The sequence below is a fragment of the Parasteatoda tepidariorum genome, chromosome 10 (genome assembly GCF_982258835.1).
Source record: "Parasteatoda tepidariorum strain Cologne lab strain chromosome 10, Ptep-v5.0, whole genome shotgun sequence".
Classification (NCBI taxonomy): domain Eukaryota; kingdom Metazoa; phylum Arthropoda; class Arachnida; order Araneae; family Theridiidae; genus Parasteatoda; species Parasteatoda tepidariorum.
Genome location: NC_141764.1, coordinates 86450589 through 86474749, shown reverse-complemented (window position 1 = coordinate 86474749; position 24161 = coordinate 86450589). Strand labels below are relative to the sequence as shown.

The 24161-nt window shown below is 30.5% G+C and overlaps 1 protein-coding gene across 1 annotated transcript in view; it reads right to left on the bottom strand.

Moving 5' to 3' along the window:
* The window catches only part of LOC107448616 (limbic system-associated membrane protein), a 150228-nt gene that overhangs the window by 40140 nt on the left and 85927 nt on the right, over positions 1–24161 (bottom strand). Inside the window, exon 3 of the mRNA XM_071184238.2 lies at positions 8281–8417. Coding sequence (XP_071040339.1) covers positions 8281–8417 — 137 coding nt within the window. The remainder of the gene's footprint in view (positions 1–8280; positions 8418–24161) is intronic.

The window sequence follows — 24161 nt, the reverse complement described above, 5'->3', positions numbered from 1 at the left end:
ACTGTCAGTTACTACTGTTTCAATCTGGAAAATGCAAGGGCATCAATTTTAAAAATCTGACAAAATTGTCCTTGTTTACGGCATCTGTTTCTGATACAACGAAATTTTGCAACTAAGCTCTACAATTGCTTTTCTCCATTGAATTTATAGAGACAAAAAAAAAAATCAATTAATCTGACAAAGTTGTCCCGCTTCATGGTATCTGTTTTTAATACAAAAATGATTAGAAACTTTGAACTAAGCTCTTTAACTGTCTTTCTCTATTGTTTCTGTCAAAAACCATTCAGGACGGTGAGAATGATGTTTTAAAAATCTGTCGAAGTTAACCCTGTTCATGGTATCTGTTTCTAATACAACGATATCATTAACAATTTTTGACTGAGATCTTTTTACTGAGCTTTCTCTATAGGTTTTGTTGATTGAGCACTGGGCCCATGACCAAGAGTTCGTGGATTCGATCCCTGCCGACCGTAGACTCCCCTTGTAGTAAATGGTGACTGATGCACGTAAAATCTGTCGAGTCGCAAAGTCCTCCATATTCCCATAACAAATTAATACCTCTGGGGGTACTGATCCAGGAGTTTCCTTGTCTTCCGGATTGGTTCAAAATTACAAGGCTACGGAGTTGAACATTAGTAGTCGTAAACCCAAAATTGGGTCGGCTGTTCAACGACGGAAAAATAAAATAAAATAGGTTTTATTGGAGCCGCGATGGATCAAGGGATAAAGCGTTCGCCTTCCAATGAGGCGAACCGGGTTCGAATCCCAGTCGATACGAATTCCGCATCCGGCTTGCACCGACCACAGTGCTGACGTGAAATATCCTCAGTGGTAGACGGATCATGGGTTAGAATCCCCTTGGCGTCAAGCTAACTGTGGGAGATTCTCGTGGTCTTTCTCTCCATGTAACGCAATGGCAGGTTGGCTCCATCAAAAAGTCCTCTACGAAGGCAAATTTCTTCCAATACTCGATCCAGGAGTTCCCTTGTCTTCTGGATTGGGTTCAAAATTACAAGGTTACAGACTTGAACATTAGTAGTCGTAAACCCATAAAATTGGGTCGGCTGTTCAACGACGGTTATATATACAGATTTTGTTGAGAACATTATAGGGTGCAAAAAAATAATTATTATTTCCAAAGTCTGACAAATTTTCAGGGAGTAAAGTTGATCTTATAACATAAATTTAAAATGGAGAAGAAAAAAAATACTACTAACTTCTCGGAACTTGCTTAACTCACAGAAATTGAGGTAAAAAGAAAAAACTTCTATCACTCGATTTGATCAAAAGTCAAAATTAGATTAAAATTCAGAACAATTTTGTCAGCACAGAGCTTAAAAAAAACCACTATCTTATGTCTCAATCTGAATCAGATTAAAATTTGATTCATTTCAGTTGGGGATCAGGTAACAATAAATCATCGATAAGCACATGGGATTACGACTGTGAACCTTGAGGCATAGGGGGAGTAAGTATCATGCAAAAACTAAACAAAACACACCATACGGCACGCGCTTTGAAGGGGAACTGAATTTTTATCTATCATGCAAATATGATTTCGTAGGGATGCAATATAATTTGATTCTGAATCACTCTGAAAGTATTTAAACGTATGAGTAATAATTTGTCAGAAGTGAAGCTTTATTTTAGGAGAGAAATAGAATTTAAACAATATTATTCCAAATTAGAATCAAGATTTAATTCTGTTTTACACATTATATTAAAAATTTTACTTTTTAAAAAAGTAAAATAAAATTATTTTAAGCTAATAAAAGTCGAAAAATTTGAAATGTTTATCAAGTAAAACATATAATAATACTTCTCAATTGAAATTCAGTACACGTATTACCTGTCGGGAAATTTTACCTTTTGGGCACTAGAGGTTCAATTAAATAGCAGTTAGCATTTTAATGACGCCGGTAGTTCGTTACAAACATATAAATTATCAAATATTTTGCCAGATACTTGATAACTTAATGGCTATCAAATTCCAATAAATATTTATGTTTAAAGTAAACATGGCAATAATGTGGAAAAGTGGTTAATAGCAACCATTAATTTTTCCTTATAGTGATCCATGACCCTTCAATTAATTATTAATTAACATTGAAATTTTATAATAAATAAATAATAAATAAGTGATTGGGTTAGTAACCGTTAATTTTGACCCATAACATACAACCTTTACATTAATTATACATTAATTAACATTGAAATTTATATAATAACCAAAAAATTCAGTTTTTTTATTCATAAAATGGCAAAAGTCCCAAAAAGTTTGAAATAATTAATTCTGCGGGTAATATTTGTCTGACTGAACCATGCATATTATTAGTGGGCGGTCCCCTACTTTGAATTATCGAATTTTGCTATTTTTTCTGACATTATATTAATTAAAATAAAAAGAGGCTAGATCGTCGAAAATGCAAAGCTTTCGATTCTTAAAATCAACTATTTAAAAATCCACATTTGTATACGTAGAAAATAGAATATACAGGATAAAAAGTTAAAAATAAGAAGGATAAAATATTTTTCATCAGGAATGTCAGAGCAACTACGAACCCTGGAATATATGACTTTAGAGTAGTTCAGTAAAGATACAAACAAATAGAACAAAAATAGAGCAGAATAACAAACAGAACAAAAATAGAGCAGAATAACAAACATACACTGAGAAATGTTGGAGAATTCTTAAAGACAAAGCTTGATATTTTAGAGAACAACTAACAATAAAATAGCGCCAAAAATATATTTTGTGCTTTAAGTCATGCATAAGCAATAAAATTCAGATCTAAATTATTTTGTGCGTCATTGCGCGATAAAGATGGTCAGATAATTCTAAGACATATTGTTGGTGAATCGTGCACCCAAAATGGACTTATAGGACTTCCTATATGAATGAACTTGATTCCCTTCACTAAATAGATATTGATTTTGGGACTTTTAAGTCTAAACTTTTTCAGTGTTCCCTTTAGATATTTACCATTTAAGGAGAGGGGAAAAATCGTGGCATAAATAAGATGTCGTAACCCAAATTAAATAAATGAATAAGTGTTCAAATTAAATATTATTATTATTATTTATTTATTTATTTATTATTATTATTATTTTTATTTTTTTTTTTTTTTTTTATTTATTTTTTTTTTTTTTGAAAACTAAAAATTATGTTATACACTTGATAAATTTGGTTCGCAGCATTTTTTCCACCATCTACAGTTTAAACAACACACCTTTATATTCATTATCAGAACAAGCTATCGGTAAACAAAAGTCGATATTGTTATATTTCAAACAAAACTTAGAAACAACCCTCCTCAAATAAAAGAACGCAGGAGTTCTTACTGCAAAACTTCAAACCAGAATAAAATTTATGCCAACACTCGAAATCGATCATTTTATATTGCTAACGACATCTCAACAATTCAACTCATTTTTCAAAATGTTTTAAACACGTCATATAACTGTCGATATTTTTATGATAGGACGCAGAAAACAGGATTGAAGGAGAAAAAAGCTATCTGCGCCAACAACCATTCGAAAAAGACTTGAAAACCGACACGTTTCGAATTCATTAGCATGGTAGTGAACGAAAAGTGTCGGGAATTGCCGGGGCTCGTAGCATTTTTTATATTTATTTCACCGTTTTACGTCAGTGGAGTTGGCAACGATGTGGTATCGATTTTACTTCGGAACAACCGGATGAGAACCAGAACTCTTTTTCGTGGAGCAAGTATATTTCCCTTTGGTGGAGTTATTTTGTTTGGCGTTCGGAAAAAGGAATGAAAAAGGGTGTGCCAGCTGCGACGAATGGATCTTTCAGTCATCCATTTCTTTGCTCAATACACACTTTTTTACGTTCAAAATATCTTGACAAATATGTCCTTGTCACATAAATAATGATTTCTTGGGGAAAAATAGGTTCTGTTTGTTTTATAGCACTAAAGAATAACTGAATTCGAACATCTAATTGGAATACTTTCCCGATTCGTTAGTGTTATATTCGGCTAACAAAAGTTTTCTTGTCTTGGGCAATAAAATAATTGTAAAAAAAATATTTGAACCAGAAAATTTTCCTCCAGTTATTTATTATTTCAACTAATAATATTAAAAGAACCATATAAAATATTTGTACTGAAAGTTTACCTCCATTTGAACATGACGCCAATTAATAGTCATTAAAATAACTGCAGTTTTACGATTACATGATCCCCAGAAGTGGCTTTACATGTCATATACACACTGCCGTAAAAGTTTGTCAAACCAAACCCTCTAAATATTCATAGCTAATACAACAAATGAATGAATTTCACTCTTCTTATCGGATTGGACAAACAATCAAAGGCTGAAGAAAGATAGCCCTCTTGGCGTAATGTGGAAATAGGCTTTGGGGGATATTGAAGTAGAACCCTGTATTCTTTTTAATTTACTGACACCTACTACTACTCTTTGTAAGGTAACTTTTAATGAAGACTTGCAGATGAATTTCACCAAAACTGCTGCGGCCAGCTTTCCCTCGCGGGCTTTCGTTTTTTACGCTGATGGAATCAAATCTGACTCGGGAAGAACGGGTAGTGGTGTTCTTATGAAAACAAGCACAGGAAAACATAAATATTGTTTTAGAAACCCCGATCACAGTTAAGTTTTTCGCTCTAAACTTGTTGCTATTAGAAATGCATTAAATCTTGCTTTGGAAGCTAACAAGGATGACATTTCGATCCTGACAGATAGCAAAAGCTCCACTCAGTGCTTGAGGAATTTGCCTGATATCCAGGATAAATTAGAACAGGATATCATTCTAAAATTGGCTGCTTTGATCCAGAGTGTTTACAGTGGATTCCCTCGCATGTTGAGGTTTACGGAAACAAAGTTGCTGACCTACTTGTTGGGAAAGGTTGTAAATTCTCCACTCCTTCCACCGAACAGCAAACTTCTGAGGTTCACTCCCTGTTTTTGGCTAATATAAACACCACTTGGCGGGCCCCACCCGAACATGCCTGGTATGCCGCTGAGTCCCCTGGACTGACATTGCAGTGCTCTTATCCCAGATTTGCTCTGACCACTCTATCTAGACTTAGGACCGGTCACATTAGGAGTCTAATTTGCTGTTCTGCCATTGCTTCTCCCTCTCATATCTTAGATTATATTGGTGCCTCTGTAGGGCAACTGTTGAATGAGGGGCATGTAACTTTTGATCTAATTGTGCGACAATATCTTTTGGACGATGGGGATGAGCAACAGCAACAACAAATGAGTTCTCAGTTGGAAAAATAAGCTATGTACTTTAAGCAACATTGCAAAACACACTACTACCCAACTATGGTCCAACCCCGACCCTTGTTTAAGGTCTGCGTTTTTAGTAAGTCAGAAAAAACGCCACGAAAGTTGATCCCGGTCCATAGGATCAAATGATCTGAATGCTCATCTGAGCAACACCTACCAGAACTTCCAAACAGTACTAACGAGAGTATTTTCAGCCTCAGCAGATATATAATATGAGCCTTATGCTGCGCATGCACATCAATTGTTAAGTCAGCCGAGATCAAACTCATGACCCTGACTAGAAGGACAAATCCTACCAATTACTTGAAAAATCAGATAAACTAGGCAAGTAATACTAGGTGTCAGAAAACTATTAAAATCTAGAATTATGTAGATGTTCCGATGATAATTGTATTTACCAAAATACTAACTTAACGTAAATAAATTAAATAATAAATAAACAAATTAAAGACTTTCTTTCGATCGTTGCAAGTATCTACTTACGAGTCGATCTTGAAGAGAAAAAAAAGGAAAGAAAAAGGCTGCATTATTAACCAAACGCTTGATACTTACTGCCTTTTAATAAAATTTAAAAGAAATAAATACTGAAATATAATTTATGCCGTAAAAAATAAATGATGGTACATTTTCACCAAAGTGTCACACATCATTAAGGGATTAAACATAGTCTGATGACAATTTATTTTGTTGTCAATTTTGCTAATTTATTTTGTTGAGATAATATCTACCTAAAAACTATTTTAAAAAAATTATGACTATTGATTGAATTTGGAGCAACAATTTAATAACGGAATGCAATATTTATTAAAACTTACACTCCAGTTTTCTGAACTCAAAGCTTTTAGCACTGAGACCAACGGTCATAACTGAAACACATTTTAATGGCCATTACATATAATAGAAAATTCCACTGCTTTCACTGGGATTTAAGCAGTCGTTAAAGCAACGCTAGACTTAACTAACGGTCATTATCCAAATTAAAATGCCAGAATTAAATCATCCTTATTTCATAGTACTTCACATAACATTGTCTACAGAGGGAAAAAATGCAACGATTCTTAGGAAGAAAATTGTATTGTAATTGAATATGGCAAGAATACGTTTATAAATTATATTTATAAAGTAGCATTTTGAATTGGTACAAATGTAGTTAAAATGATAAGGGTGTATTTGAATCAATTTTCAAGGTTGCTCGAATAAACCATTGCTTTATACAGAAACAAAAAAAAATTTTTTACTCAAGATTATACGATTTCAATGAGGCATTTATTTTTAATAATCGTAAAAATAATTTTATCGCAAAATTTTTTTAGTTTTTAATGTAAATAAAAATTAAAAATTTGAATTAAAATTACATTTTTTGATGATTTAATTTTGATGCAAGCTGAAATTTATCTAAATTTTTTAGGCCTTATTTTATGACTCATCTGTAATTCCTAAAAATAATAAGGATAAACAAATAATTAAAAAAAAAGTATTATTATTTCCTTTCATTTTGTATTTGCTTTGTTTTTCGAAATAATGTAAAAATAATAAGCTAAAGACGGCAAATACAAATACAATAAAACTTAATGTAAATAAACGTTAAGGTTCTCTTCAGAACTCATTCCTTTATGAGAGACATTTCAAAATAAAGAATAACTAACTATTCTAAGATAAAAATTACCCTTTATAAAAATACAAATATGGGAAAAAATTGACAAATTTTGATTTTGAAACCAAACAATTCAAACAACAAATATTCTTTCGGTCGAAGGCAAAAACAATTTAACGACGAATTCTTTTTAAACAGTAATTGCAGACGAGATAATGGAACATTAAATAAAAAGAAACATAAGGAAAGTACCACATAGTAAGGTACATATTGAATTCGAACGCATAATCACCAAAATTCTCTTACGGAAGCTTTAAGATAGTGTTGACGACCTGAATCAAAAACGATGTGCCATAGACACAAATGGCACATAAGTAATGATGTGTCTAATATACCATGAAATGGATCTATTAACTCAGCGGCGTAATCTCTCGATTGCAGACTTAGGTGTACATTACTGACCTTATTTGGTGATCAGAGTAGACATTACACTCACAAACATCTCATTCTTTCAACAGATACACAGAGCTCGTGCAAGTACGAATGAAAGAGGGGGAAAGTAAAGATAGCAAAAAAGAGAAATCGTGTCCATGATAGTCCCAAACGAAAATCATAAGTTTCTTCTTTGCAGCGGAAAAAAGAAACTTCAGTGGAATGGCAACAGTATATCGAATATGACACGTGACCTGGAAGGATGATGTTTATTTGGTTAGCTAACTCACTGACGCAGAAATAAAAAGCAGATGCTTTTGCGCTTTTGTAATGGCTGGTACATGGTACGAATGCTTGGGGTATGATTAAAAGTAATGTCTTACTATTAAAGAAGAATCGGTTAGAGGAAGAAAGTTTCATGTAACAAGTCCAAAAAGAAATAAAAATGGCTCGCAGAAGAATTATTAATAAAGAATAGCTTCTTCATGAATCAAAATAAAAACAAGCTATAACGGAAGATGATTTTTTTGCGAAAGAGGGAAGGTGGAGCTTCTCTTTTTACCAAATAGATCATTTTAAACAACATTTTTAAGATAAACTAAAAAATAATAATGAGATACATCGTTTGCGAACGAATCGTGTAATTTACAAATTGGCATTAGGTGTGATTTTGGAGAAAAATTTAATTCCACAAAAATATTATTTTTAAAAAAGTAAGAAAGAACTTTTAAATTTACCTTTTATAACTAAACTGTGGCATTTATTAAAGAAGCATCCAAATTAAAATTAAAAAATATATATTTTTTATAAACAAAGAAAAAAAGTAGCAGTTATTTAAATTTTGTACATTCAACAAAATCATAGCAAAACTACATTCAAACGATTTTTAAAAAAATATTGAAAATATTTTATAAAATAATTATTTTTTATACATAAATTGGAAAAATGGATTACAAAATCGAGTCTTTACTTACGATAGACAACAAGTTCAAATGACACGCTATCTGAATCATCACTGCAGGTGTAAGTACCGGCATCATCTTTTTCTACGTTAGCGAAGACTATTCGGCGTCCATTTTGATTATCTCCCTCAGCAGGCTGCACATGAATCCTGTAAGGAATATTCGGGAAAATTTAATAAAAAAACATTAACAAAATTTATATTAAATTACGCATGTGGAATATATGATGGGATGCGTATAAACAATCCATTATATAACCGGTGTTGAACAGCCGACCCAATTTTGGGTTCATGAAAACTAATGTTCAACTCCGTAGCCTTGTAATTTTGAACCTAATCCAGAAGACAAGGGAACTTCTGGATCAAGTATTGGAAGAAATTTCCTTTCGTGGAGGACTTTTTGATGGAACTAACCTGCATTTGCGTTCCATAGAAAAGAAAACAAACCACAAAAACCTCCCACTGCTAGACTGACGGCAAGGGGACTCTCACCCATGACCCGTCCTACCACTGAGGATATTTTACGTCAGCACTGTGGTCGGTACGAGCCGGGTGCGGATTTCGTATAGACCAGCCATCGCTCTTATTTGAACCCGTTTTACCTCACTGGAAGGCGAACGCGCTATCCTCTGAGCGACCAGGGCTCAAAGAATCCTTTTTGGGAGGATTCATTTCAAAAATGATAAAAGGATTTTTTTTTTATTAATATTTTGTGTTTGCAGAAAGTTTTTCATTTTATCTAAGCCTGGTGCCAAGAACGATTTTGCATATCCTGAGCTAAGTATATAGATAGGGTCTCCTGGGGGGAGAGGGGGTCTAACGGTCTTTACCAGGGGTCTGTCCAGACATTTTGTGAAAGGTCCGGTTTTTGTGAAATTGTGAAAAAAATTACTCTCATTCAGGGGTCGCGGTCAATACTCATAACCAGGGTGCTGCTTTTATGAATTTGTGCAAATAGGGTTCGGTTATTGCAAAAAACTTTTTCAAGGAGTTTTTAAATTGTAAATAGATACAAGATTATGCTCAGCACTGTAAAATTATAATTTTAAAAAAAATTAAATTTTCAAAAATTAACAGCAATTGCTGCTTTTAAATTAGAGATGCAACGGACAAATATTTGATATTTAGCCCATACTGCTTAACGCAGAATATTCATTTCAGACGAATAATGGAAGAATCGTCTGTCGAAATTTAATTCGTTTACATACATCTTTTTTGTTTTCTGCCCTGGGAAGGGTTTATTCAATTAACAAAACAATAATGAAGATGAACAAATTTGTGAAGGGTCCAATTAAAAGAAAAATCATTTTGTGAAGGGTCCGTTCTTAAGTTAAAATATTTTGTAAAGGGTCCGTTTTTATGAAAAGATACTTTGTGAAGGGTCCGTTAACGGACCCAAATTTCTTCTAAACAGACCCCTGTTTACTAACATGTCAAATGTATAAATAATTAAGTTTACTATAGATTAATGAAAGGTATGCTACGAAGCTAATAATGATTTTTAAAAATTCCTCAATACGATAATAGCCTTTTGAAATAAAATAATTAGGAATAATGATAACCAATACGCTACAAAGTTATTTATTTTTCGTTTTTAAAAAATTAAAATTTTCGAAATAAACAGAAAGAAATTATTTGACCTGTCTTTGGAGGAAATAAGAACTTCTGGTCTGGTACAAAATTTCATATATGCATATATTAATTTATTAAAAACGAGTCAAAAACTATTCGAAATGACATTAAAACTATTGAATATTGTAGTAAACTAAAACTTAATTACAGATAATTTAGATTGTGTAAATCCCGCATGACAAGATTTCATTGAGCTTATCAAATAAAAATACTGACTAAAATGCAATATTTGTGCAATAATTTGTATCTTCCAAGTTTAATTTCGCATCTAACTTTAATTTAGAAAAAGTAATTTAAATAAAATAAAATAACTTTCATGAGTCTTGATTAATCTCAGTTTCAGTTAAGTTCAGTTCAGTTTAAAAGCGATATTCAATTCTTCTAAAGTTATTAGTAATAAATTTTCACCAAACATACACTATAAAAAGTTGAACAGCAATTTCGAATAAAATTTTGAACTCATGTCTGAAAAAGTAAATTTTTATTCTACCTAGTTAGAAAACCGTAAAAGTGCTTTCTCCTTGGGCGCAGATACTAAGCAGTCGAAAAAGTAACAACGCTTCAGTGAAAAAAGAAATAATTTTTCCTCCGCAGCAGGAATTAATATGCATTAATTAATTTTAATTTAAAATTGGAAACATTATAATATAATCTAAATTTTAGTGCCAAGTACATACTTTTCTTAAAAATTCCCTATTTTAGCCAATAATGAAGATTTGGCATATGACTACAACTTAAATAAACATAAAAAATTATTAACCTAATTTTTTATGTTTAATATGCGATGATAGTTACGATTAATTGTTTATTTTTTAATCAAGATATTAATTCTTTTTTTATAATTAATAAAGGAATCTTTACAATGATTATAAGCAAAACGGATTATTAGCAAAGAATCAAGCTTTAAAAGATTTAAATATTTTTTAAACGAATTATTATTTAAATTAATTCTTATAAATAGAACAATTAATTGAGAAAATTGGATTTAACTTTCCTAAAAAACATAATTTGGTTGAGTTTATTCAATTCTAGAAATTCGCAAACAATGCATTCTATTTAAGAAAAATAGTTAGTAGATAATTAAAAAATATATTTAACCCAAAAAATAAAACAAAAAAATTTTAATCAAACTAATTCTCAAAAATATAACATTAATTATCCAACAACAATAACAATGCAATTCAGTTAACCGTTTTTAAACATTAAAACACTCTTTTTAACCTAATATATTCAACATCGATTAACAAATTATCTCTATGGGGAAAGAGTTTTAAGTTTCTCTGAAAACATGAATAAATTTAACTGCTTTACACCCATACAAAAATAACCTATACAACGCTTCCACCAGAAACCTATTCATCTACCTCCTATATTCCCTAAATAATCCTGAAGTGAAAACGGATACAGTTCAATTAGAAGTCACGTGGACGCAAACTTTGGGGGATGGGGGAGGCTGTTCACCCATGCCATGGAATAGGTATCATTGTCACAAGATCAAACTTTTGTCTGCGCAAAGAGCTATCGCTCCAACGGCCGTTGGGGGTAACCATGGGTGACAAAACTTCAGAATCTCCAGGAAGAAGGATGGTATACGTATTATCGATCCCGATTTTGAATGAATCATTGCCGGAAACCCTCTAGGGTGGGGGAGTTAATACAAAAAAATTCTCACAATGAAATTGTGGGTGTCTTGACCCCATCCAACAAAATCAGCATAGTCAGGATTCAACGAAGCACCAAATGACACGCATGCGTGGCGAGCGATACACCTTGTTATGCGTTCGAAGCAGGAAACGCATCTGAGGCAAGATTTGGTAGTCTCATCTCAAAATATGCCTTTTTTTTATTATTCCACATAGTTTTTGTGCGACACGCCCTGGATAGGTGAAAGAATCAGTTGCCAGGTATTATAAATATGTCTGCAGTGTAAGATAAAGATTATAAGAAGAGATTTTCAAAAGTAGAAGTGACAGTACACCTTTGTCAGCAAGGGATCAAACTTTGGAAGTGTGACAGTTGTAGAAGCGCGAGATTATAAAAGGGAGTTAAAGATTGTCACGGTTTGAACAATTCGAGTATTTTTAGAAACTTTTTTTTTCTTCCCGGTGTGTCATAATATCAAAATCAAAAAGAAGAAAATCATTCCGGCTAAGTTGTAAAGCATTTAAATGCGCTGGTGTCAAGATGAGATACAGCCGACCAAATTTATTTTAAGCTTTACTTCCGACAATTTTCTTCCCCTTGAATCAATCATCCTATAGAAATATTTGTCAAATTAAATTTAGTAGATAGTTTAGAATCCTTAGTACTTAAACAGCTTTTGCCACTCTCTCAGAAATAAAACACTCGCTTTTGACGATTCAGCCTAAACTATATTTTGTTAATTTTGAGAATTATTTCTCTAAGAAATCGAGTGATTTGTGACGAAACGGGAACTCTCATATATGTGATGAAATTGTTTCCTCAACTCGAATGAAGGTTAAACGATTTAAAATAAAAGTGATGACCGGTCTGTATGTTGGTCAGGGAGTTGTCCTTGTCCCACCAGGAAGATCCCCGATTCGAATCCCGTTTCAGGCATGGATGTACTTTATCTGTTTTTCTTATGTTGTTAAGGCGACGTTGATCTAGCCCACGCTAAAGTGATTGTCGGAAAAGTTAGATACATTAGGCACTACGATATTTTTTTTCGGAAGAAAAAAAAATAGAATGACGAAATATTTCTGTACTATTGACGAAATTCGTTTTCTTGAAGAGGTGCCGATAGCTATTTCATCACTTTGATGAAATGTTTATTCGGAACACATACCAGAAAACAGTTTCGTCAAAAAGGAAGAAAATTTCGTGAAATTTAAATATCCACTAATTAAAATTAAGCTTGTCCTGACGAATTTTTTCAAAACATTAATCGTGATAGTGATAATATCCTTTAACGTTATCAATATAGATCAATAAGATAAAATTTAAATAAAATAGATAACATAAAAAAATGAAACTGTTTTCTCTTTTTTTTTCTTATGTATGACACAAATCATCTTAATTTCTAAGATAAAGCTTAAAAAAAAGCTATGTAGGGTTAAGAATACGTACCCTACATAGCTTCGTGTACCTGTTGATGGTAAAACATGCTCCTTTAATTAAATGCCTTATTTCTTAACGACGTAAATATTTTCAGCAAAAATTTCTTGGCGGTATTCCATAATTTCTTTTTGAACATATGATTGATTCAAGCCAGAAGCTAAGCAGTTAATTCAAAGCTATTTAATCATCTTCTGAGAGCGATTTTCATTCATCTTTACGACACAGTTATCACCATTCAACGATTAATTTAAAGTTAAATGCTTATGATTAAATCCATCAAATCCCCCCTCCCTTTTGTAACCTATTTTCCGCATGCTGTAGTGTAGGGGCTTAACTTTTTTAATACCAAATTCAGTTATTTAAGCAATGTTTGTTATTTAAATTTATAACATGTTTTGAACGCAATGCATAAAATTTTGTTAGGACGTATAACCAGGATAATAAACTACTCATACGTTAGTCATTAATTACTCTTTCAAATAAAATTTCCCAATTTATATATTTTACATTTAAGTTTAACTATTAGTATAATAAAGGGAAAAGGTATAACTAAATAATAAAGGTATAACTAAAATAAAATAACTAAAGGGAAAAGGTATGTTAGGGAGAAAATGCATAGAGAAATAATGTAAAACAGCACAGAGAAGATTTCAATACACAAAAATTTTCTAAAAATGAAATTAATCAGTTTTTGATTTTAGATCACAGTATTAAAAAATGCATAGAAAATTAATAATATTTATGTGTTAACAACTATTCAATTTTAATATTCTTAACCTTCAGCTAGAATGATAAACAGCTATACTTCAATGTAATATTACTCAAAATGAAAGTAGTACTATCACAACAAAAGAAGCCAAATCAAACATGAGCAAAGTTTTATTTTATTTATTTATTTATTTTTAAAAAAAAAAATTATTGTATATTTAGTGAGAATAAAAATAGCCTACTATTACGACCTTTAAATGCAGTGCTCTTTCAGTAATCACAGATTTACTATCTCTAACAGTAATTTAAAATTACAATAACATGATATCAAGTCAACAATTATTCATAAATTGACTAAGCAGGAGGGGGGAAAAATACTAGAATTCATACATTGACCACAGAGTTAAATCTTTTTGCCTTTAAATGAAAGAAAAATGCTTATTAAAAAATAGCAATTAAGTAGATACCCTTTAGTGTGTGAGGTAGAGACAAGTATAATAAGGAGAAGACAGGATTTTTCTAACAAAATTCATGTGATGTTAAAAAATATTAGCTGTCACAAATCGAAGCTAAGCTATAAAATATTTCAATAAATTAAATAAAATACTTTTCTAAAACAGGTTTACAAAATATTTTCATATCGCAAAAAAGTTATCAAACATTGCTCTTACTCAGTATGATGGAGTTTTTTTTCTTTACTCTAACTGTTGTACATTTAAAATACGTTGTGCAATCAATTAGTACGATTTAAGCTGTACTTCATCCTTACCTTAGAGACTGCAATTATAATAGCTATGCAAATCACTTTACCTAAATAAAACTAAAAACTATACAGTTTATTTACTAAAGAAGGGGTCTTGTAATAAAAGTAAATGACAAAATTAAAATTTCACTTGCATTTTCACCGCAGCCCCCCAAGACGTTCAATAAATTTGTCGAAAACTACATACTTTTGTTTATTTCCGATATAATCTCCGTAACCATTATTAATGAACGCTACATGAAACACTACTAGATTAAAAAAATTTACTATACTCAAATCCAAATATAAAATGAAATAATAAAACGTACATAACGAAATGAAAAGTATTATATAGCAAGGACTAACATCAATACCGAGATGCAAAATGAAGAAAAATACATCATGTCGTTCATTAGTTATTAGTTTAAACAACATTTGAAATGAAACTTCTGAACAGATATATTTAAAATGATAAATAAATCAAAGAAAATTAAAAGGACTAATGATCCCACTTTCAAAACGACCAAGAAAACAAAATTGCTGTTCGAAATCATAGAAATAAACGAAAAACTTCTGAACAAATACATTTAAAAGGATAAATAAACAAAAGAAAATTAAAAGGACTAATGGTCCAACTTCTCGAACAACCAAAAGAAATTGCTGTTTGAAATGATAGAAATAAACGAAAAACTTTAGAACAGAAACATTTAAAATGATAAATAAAGAAAAGAAAAAGACAAATAATCCGACTTCTAAAACAAATAAGAAAAAAAATTCCTGTTCGAAATGTTAGAAATAAAACAAAAATCTATAAACTCGTCAGCTACCTTTTACGTTATTAGAAAAATTAAAATAACTACTTTTGTGAGCAATTACACGTTTTTTCTATTAATAAATTATAGTAAAGTACCTGAAATCGACACACTACAATAAACTAAGAAAATTTTATTAAAAAATGGCACTGTACTAAACTGATTTGGTTAAAATTATCCTTCGCTTTACAATCTGTGTCAGTTATAAAATGCCCTCCTAAATCATAATTGAACACTAATTTCACAGCTCAGTGGATTCCACACAAAATCATTACAAAAATAATCCTTCACGTGCGTGATGTTTTCTAATTATCTCAAAGGTCAGGGAATTTTTAGGCAAAGACAATTGCTGAGCTTCGAAAATGATACGGGAGCATCAGAAGAAAAGAAAAAATTGGCTTTAAAGTTGGCACAAAACGTGACATAATCACAATGCCAAAATTGCAACTATAACAATAGATTAAAGTTATTCGAGGTCAAGAATATTATGTGTGTTGTATATGCTGCAAAATCCATAAAAAGTACTTATAGATGATCATAAAGAGGCATGCCTGTGCTTTTAAATCGATATGTTAGAAGAACTACATGAATTGTTCGTTCTACTCCCTTTTGAAGTAATTTGATATTGTTTATGGTTTTATGAGCTTGTAATAGATTTATAAAAATTCGTGATTTGTTTATTTATTTTTGTTAATTGTTTACAGGTCAAAGAACTTTTACCGCCGTATTCTAAACACGATTGAAATAAATAAGTGTATGTGTTAACCCGAAAAATCAAAGTGCTCACGTTAAAAGAAATTTTAGAGAATAACTAAAAATTAAGGTTTAGAACGTTTAGGTAACTGAAAAAGTCTAAAATTAGAGAAATCTGGTATTCTCCACAAAATGTTTACCTAATTTATAGAATTAAATGATAATTAGTTTTAAAATGTTTATTCTATTGTTGAAAACCGTACTGGTGTTGCTTATACTACAGTTAAAGTTAGAAAATGTTGATATTTTGCTGTTAATGTTTACATAATCTAATGAGTAACTGATAAATAGCTTCTGAATGTTTATGTTAATATAAAAGGCTCCAAGTTAGAGAATGTTTGTCATTTTCTGGTTTATGTCGAGGTAATTTAGTCAGTTACTGCTCATAAGCTTCAGAATGTTTAAGCTCATGTAAAAGGATCAAAGTTAGAGAATGTTGGCATTTCCCGGTAAATATTAACATAATTTAATGAGTTACTGATAATTAATTAGCTTCCGAATGTTTATGTTAATGTATAAGGATCGAAGTTAGAGAATGGTGGTCTTTTCTGGTTAATGTCGACATAATTTGGTGAATTATTGAAAATCAGTTTTAGAATAATGGCAATCTTCGATTAATATCGACATAATTCAGTGAATTACTAAAAATTAGCTTTATAATAATGGCATTCTTCTGTTAATTTCGACATTATTTAGTGAATTACAGAAAATTAGTTTTAGAATGTTTATGCTCCCCAAAAAAAAAATAGAAAATAACACTCTTCAGTAAATATCGACACGCATCAAATGTAATGGGGAAAGACAAAATATATTCAGGGGTCTGTCCAGACATTTTGTGAAAGGTCCGGTTTTCGTAAAATTGTGAAAAAATTACTCGTAATTTGTGATTATAAAATAAGCGTTAAGTTACATTCTTTCAACTAGGGTCCTGCTTTTATGAATTTGTGCAAATAGGGTCCGCTTATTGCAAAAAAATTTTTCAAGGAGTTTTTAAATTGTAAATTGATACAAGATTATGTTCAGCAATGTAAAATTGTAATTAAAAAAATTAAATTTTCAATACTAAACAGCAATTGCTGCTTCAAAATTAGAGACCCAAATTTCTTCTAAACAGACCCCTGATATTCCTTTACATTAAGATTAACCTAACATCTACAGAAGAATGTAGACATTTTCCAGACATTGACTTTTCCCAGTAGTGTTTAGAAACAAATGATAGCTGCTTTCAAAACAAATTTTCATTAAAAGTATTTTTAATGTTACTATGTACTTTTTGTAATTCAAACTAACCTTAAAATAATTATCACTCGAATTAGACACGTTTTTTATGATTTTATCTTAAGTGTAATTGATTTGACTTTAAAATATAATTATTTAACTTAGTGTTCCTGTAATCTATAAAAATAATATAGAAAATATAGGAACATGGTTAGGAATAATTAAAAAAAAAAGTAAACAGTTATAAAATGCATAAAAAAATAAGGAAATAATCAATTTAAAAGTGATAAAATATCTTTGAAAAAGTCATCTTTAAGTTACATTATGATTTGTGAATAAGAAAGATTGAATGGTGAGAAATAATAAACAAAAGCAATTGTCCTATCTGCGATCAGAAAACATATGATGCTTGAAAAACAAAGACACAACTAAGTTAAATGTTTTATAATTGCACAATTTTGTGGACAAGATTTCAACTAACAATACAATAAAACAAAGTGCGGTCGGTGATTTAAAATTGCTTTTACGGATAAATCCGTAACCCAAGCAAGTTTCGCAATTGTTTTATTCGGAGATGGAAAACAATATTGTTTATTCTGATTTGAAAAACAAAGCCAAATAAGGTGGGAGAAAGTTTATATTTTTAAATGAATGAAAAATTTAACCACAAAAATGAAACATAAACAAACATACTTGAATTTAAAAAGTGAAATTAAATAAATAATTAAAAGTCATTCTCTCTCATTTTTCTACTTATTAATTATTACAATTCGTTTTACAATTTATTTTGACAGCATTTATTTAATCCTGCACATTTAGTATTTTTAATATTTGTTTGAAAATTCTCAGGTTCCGTTTACTAAAAATTTCTTTCTCTTTTCTTCAAATCGTTTTTCCCAAATTTCATTCCCCAATTTTTGAAAATGATGTATAACCTTGTGAAAATGTGAAGGGAAAAAAATCCTTATCATTCCTGATCTGGTAATAAATAAGGAAAAAAATCCTTTCTTTTATCATTTTAATGAAAAGTTAAGTATTTTCACAACAGCCAGTTATTGGCCATGGGGTTAAAAAAGTTAAGGTTTCACCACTTCGAAACTAATGACATGATGGTGGCAATGCGGTCAGGATTACGCATCGGCCGCTTTTAGTTACCAGCAAGCTGGTACCCATTGATCTGAAGCTTTGCGGGATTCAGGTCGCCACCCTGGATAAAAGCTGCGTAGTGCCCTAATCCCTATGCTATTGAGACCTATCATCATTTTAATAGAAGAAGTAAACAGCAAAGTAGATAATTTTAATTGATAAATGTCTTCATTTATTTAAAAAAAAATAAAACAACATTTATGAAGAAAACTTGCCTAAGACTTCGGATGAATAAAAATAATAAAAAAAATAAATAAGTATTTTATGTTAAATAAAAATTAAAACAATTAGTAACAATATTACATGTTTTATTGAATCATACTTTAAACTTGAAAAAATAAATAAATCTACAATATTTCATTAGAACAAGCAAATTGATCAGAAAACTACCAAGCTTCAAAAATAAATCTAGCACGCTTAAGATTAAAGGAAACAGAGGGAAAGAAATTAATCATAACCAGATGTTATTAATCTTAAAACAATGCTGAAAGAATAAAACTAATAGCTTTAAGATTTTTTTTTTTTTTTTTTTTTTTTGAAATTCATTCAGAAAAGAGGCAACGTCCGTTCTTTGTAACCATAAATTTCGATATCAAAATATAGGAGGGAAGAATAATGAAGTTAATAAATGCCACGTGACAGCCAAGACAACAAAAGACCGAGGATAACAAATAAAAATAAAAAAAGTTCACTCACGCTATCTCTCCATTCAAAAAGTGCTAGAGCGGGAAAATTGATCTCTTAAAATACGATCAAACACTTTTTTCTTACAAATAAAATCCGTCAACAGCTCGTATTGAATGCGTTATTTATACCGTTCAGCTGGAGTTTATGTAAGCATTGCAATTCGCTGCGTTTATGTTTATAAATTTGCCACATTCGCTGTGAAAAAACTTCAATGGATCATCAAAACTAAAAATAGTTAAAAGATTTATTAGGTTGCAGTAGTGTTTGATTTTAACACAGAACTACTTATTTAATTCAGAAGCTATTTAACTGCCATGATCTTTGATTCTTATTCGCATTCACGATAAAACTAATTAAAAATTGGCAAAAATATTCGTTTGTCTGGTGTTGTCTTTTCTTCCCAGCTAGTCTACTTATCACAACCAATGTGTTTCAAAAATATAAATCGATAAGTTGATCTGATATAAGTCACTAAATCTTCTTACAAGTTTGCGGCATCTATCGTTGGACTGCAATCTAGAAAATATCAGCTGTATCGAGACTGGAGATACCCAGAAAGTAGTAACTCTGCATCCATTTTGTTTTATAACCGGAGTTGCACAGCAGACGCGATTCTGAGTTCACGATTATCAAAGTTCAACTCCGTAACTTTGAAACCAATCCAGAAGACAAGGGAACACCTGGATCAAGCATTGGGGGGGGGGGTGGTAACAAGTCTTCGTGGGGGACTTCTTGATAGAACTAACCCGCATTTGCATTACATGATGAGAAAAAACTTCTCACGGTTAGACCGACGGCTTGGAGATTTTAACCCATTATCTGTCTACCACTGAGGGTGTATTACGTCAGCACTATGATCGGAGTAGAATAAGCATCAACCAGCCATCGCTAGGATTCGAACCTGGGTCACCCATATGTGGGCCGAACGCTCTAAATCGTGAGCCACCGCGGCCCCTCTGCATCAATTAAACAGAACCAAATGGAACTTCAAATAATATGTAGAGCATATCATGGTTACCGTAAGAGAAAATTAAATTGAAATTTAGCTATCGGGTAACGAAATTAGAAGAAAGATCAAAGTTAAAAAAAATCAGTAAGATCAGAATATTTCATTTATTTACACACCTGTGTATATGTACATACAACAAAGCCTACACTGCGTTCAATGGTCACACGCCACATATCCATATCAATAGGAATGAGAGAAGGACTTAACAGACCACACTTGCTTTTAAACAAGCTTCTTTAGAAACGCGTCCATTTTTCAGACAACCCCATAGCAAAAAGTCAGACATGATGACCACGCTGGCTACCGAATTATAGCGGAATCGCGAGAGCTACTTAGCGGTATGGAGTTTCAGCAGTAAAATGTTATCTATTGGTGAAATTTAAAACAATTTATTCTGACAAAAGCTTCGACCCCATGATGTAAATAACATAGGCTTTAAGATCTATTCGGATACGTTCTACTGTAGCACCGAGCCTAGTATCTTCCTATTAATTTTAACGACACTGTATAACTAAGGTAGACTAGTCTTTAAAGTGAAATTCAAGAACAGAAAAGCATTACTTTCCTTCTTTCCCACATATTATTCAATATTTATGAAGCAGAGATTTTGAAAATACTGACATACAGCATATTTTTAACCTAAATGGCTCATATATTACGCTAGTGGAATCCAATATATACATATTTAAGCTTTTTCTTAACAGCCACAATTGGATACCTGCAAGTGACGTCATCGTGGATAAATCGTGGTATTAGTCTTTTCAGAATCTAAACAGGTACGACTCACACGCGTGATGCCGTTTACAGGTATACAATCACATGGTTAGACATAATCTTCACTTTTTCTCGAGTTACAAGTACCCAATTGAAAAGCTTTTGCAAAGAACACAGTTAATGACGTTTAGACAACACTAGAAACTTGTATAAAGTTAAAACATTAATTTATAATGTTAATTATTAATATTTTTTATAAAGTATAAATTTGTGTAGTGCATAATGTTAATTTATTTTCCTGAGTCTTAAATTAAGGGATTTTTTAATAGAAAAATATGTTGTTTTAACTGCTAGTTGATGTTTCCATAAATTTTATGCTGATTCTTCCAAATTCACCAGAGAAGTCGCTAACATAATAACAAGTTCTTTGATTAAGAGTTTCAGTTCTTAAAAGAAAATATTTGATATATTAAAAAAAGATAACAAAGGAAATTTAAAACTGACTAAAATGTACTCGTAAACATATTTAATAACACATTAAAAAATGCCGAAAGAATATTTTTCTAATAAACTAATAGCGATTTTTCTAGTTTAGAATACAAATAAAGCTACGAAATTGAACTATTAATCTACTAAAGAATTTGAAATTTTTCAAATAAAGTTTACATTTCTAACCAAAGATTAAGGCTACTTTATAAATGTCCCTGTCACAGATTAAGAAATGGGCATTTGTAATAAAAACGGGATAAAAAATAAATAAATAGAGTATTTGTGGTTGTTTATTCTTTCTTTTTTTCCATTAAAGTATCCAAAATATAAGTTTAAAACTGGAGGAAGAAAGTCATGCTTTTCTCCAACGTCTTATCTAAAGAAGGGAACTTTTCCTTTCATTTTCCTGAGGGGAAATTTTATTTTAAAAGTAATCAAAACTTTTGATGAAATATATATGAAAAAAATCGGAAGATAGATTTGAGAGGGGGGAAAAACGAGACTACCCAATAGAAAAGGGTAAAAAAGAAAATGTAGTATGACAAGGCACTATCATCTGAAAGCGAAACTGGAAACACCAGACATATTAATTAGAAAAACGAAACTCCCTAATTCTTTAAAATGAATAATTAATTTCTTTTCAATTCAAAATAAATTAACGTAAGTCGAGTAAAAACAGCTAATAGCCATTTGTCAAGACTAGAACTAAATTCCAGAAAGATCTATCTATCTAAGTAATCAAATAGGAATAATCCAGTTAACTGAAACAAGAAGCCAACTGAGTTTATTCAGTTTTTAATTTAATTTGATTACAAATGAGTTTATGCTAGGAAAAAAGGATTAAAAATACTAACGGTATTTTTAAGGTAGAACTATTTTAATGAAAAGAAAAAGCAAACAGTTACTGGTTGAGGAATATAAGAAAAATTGTCAGAGTGAAAGAAGAAAAAAACTTCACAAAAAATTTCTAATTTTAATATTTTGATTTTTTTTACATTTTATATTTATGGTAATTTATAAATTACAACATGGAGATTGTCACTATTTTGACAGTTGAGGATTGTCTCAGTAGCGTTTGAAAATTCAAAATTAATTGAGTGTTTAAAATGGCGTTAATTACTTAAAAAAACTAGTCTGACAACACCTCTACTAAACTGTGCATTTAATATACACAAGAAAAATTTAAAGATCTTATTCATTTTACAGTGCGGTAGTCTTAAAATGGATCACTGCAGAAGAGCAGACCATTTTTCTTAATAAAGTTACATTCTTTTGTATTAGGTCAAACAAAAAATTCGTGTCTTAGCCTTAAACACACCGTTCTCAAATTGGTTCAACGACAACCATTTTGTTTTAGGCGACAAGTTAGTAGTACAAAATAGAATTTTAAAAAAACTTAAATTATCTACATTTAGTGCTGCTGCATCTGGTTTTAATAAATGTGAGACAGTAAATGAAGAGAGCTATTGGGCAATGGCAGTTTTAGAACATAGGTGCCAGGTCATGAGATACACATTAAAGAAGAAAATAGAAATACAGCAATATTTCATGGGCTTTTTTCGGTTGAACTTTTTATTTTATTTTATTGCATAATAAGAAAGAATTACATCTAAAACATATTAAAAATATGCAATATTAAATTATATAAGTTAATGGACACAGTTGACTTACCTAAATTAATTATTGAATCGTTGACTGGTTAAAAATCCCAATCAAAAAGAAATAAAAATACAAAAAAATATGAATTTTTTTTTTTAAAGTTACAAATATAGACCTTCAATTTGAAGCTAATATTTGCAATTAGTTAAAATTTTAAATTTTGTTCAATTTGTTTTTAATTAAATAATTGGGAAAAAAAAGTCAATATTTTTCAGAGAAAAAATACAACGAGTATAGCAGCCAAAACTTCTAATCGACAGTAAATTAGTATACGGTAAGTTGGCACACATCGCACATTTAACATAATAGAAACTAAAACTTATTTTCAAATCATTCTGACAAAAAGGATCAAAATTTTAAAAAAAGGGTACAAAATTGGATTCAAAAAAACTGTGCGAGCAGTGTGTGAAAAAAATTGAAATTGACTGAGGTTAACAGATTCAGATAAAACCTTTGACACAGATCATCAACGTTCCTTTTATATATATATTTCTTTCTGACGCTCTAATAACAAATAAAAACAAATTTTTGTATTTTTTTATAAATTTAAAAAAAAAAAAAATCTGACAGTTTATCAGAATTATATTTGTACTAAAATATAAAATCCTAAAACTCCAAAAAAAAGTAGTTCGGAATTTTTATTTATTCATATTCAAAAAGTTTTAAATGATTTATTTTGTAAATTAAAAAAGATTTAATGTTGAATATCTGTTTCTCTTAATAATAACTGCAAATTAGTACAAATTTGAAAGAAAAAAAATTATTTGTTTGAAAGTGAGATCTTTAGCTTTAAAAAAAAAAAAAAAAAGAACTTTGCTGTTTTATGCTTTATTTCATAACCATAAATTATTAAAATGCTAAATATTATATTTTTCACTTATTTTGAAAAAGAATAATGAAGTGTGAAAAATAGGCCTAATAAAAATTCTGCGTCAAAGGTTTGAAGAGTTTCGGATAATTGAGAATCTACTGTGATTATAAAAAGTAAACGATAATGGTTCAAAATTAGATGTGGTGTTTTTACTGGTATAATTTCTAAAATTAATTTAAATTATCGTGCAAATAAAGTTACACCATAAATTACATCAAAAACTATTTTATAACTCAATTTTCAAAGCAAAATCAAAACAAAAATTAATCTGACAAGAATTTTCTACTGAGGGCTATCATTAAAATCTTTGCCTTATATCATTGCTAATTAACTTAATAATAACACCGTTAAATTTTTAAAATGAAATCTCTCT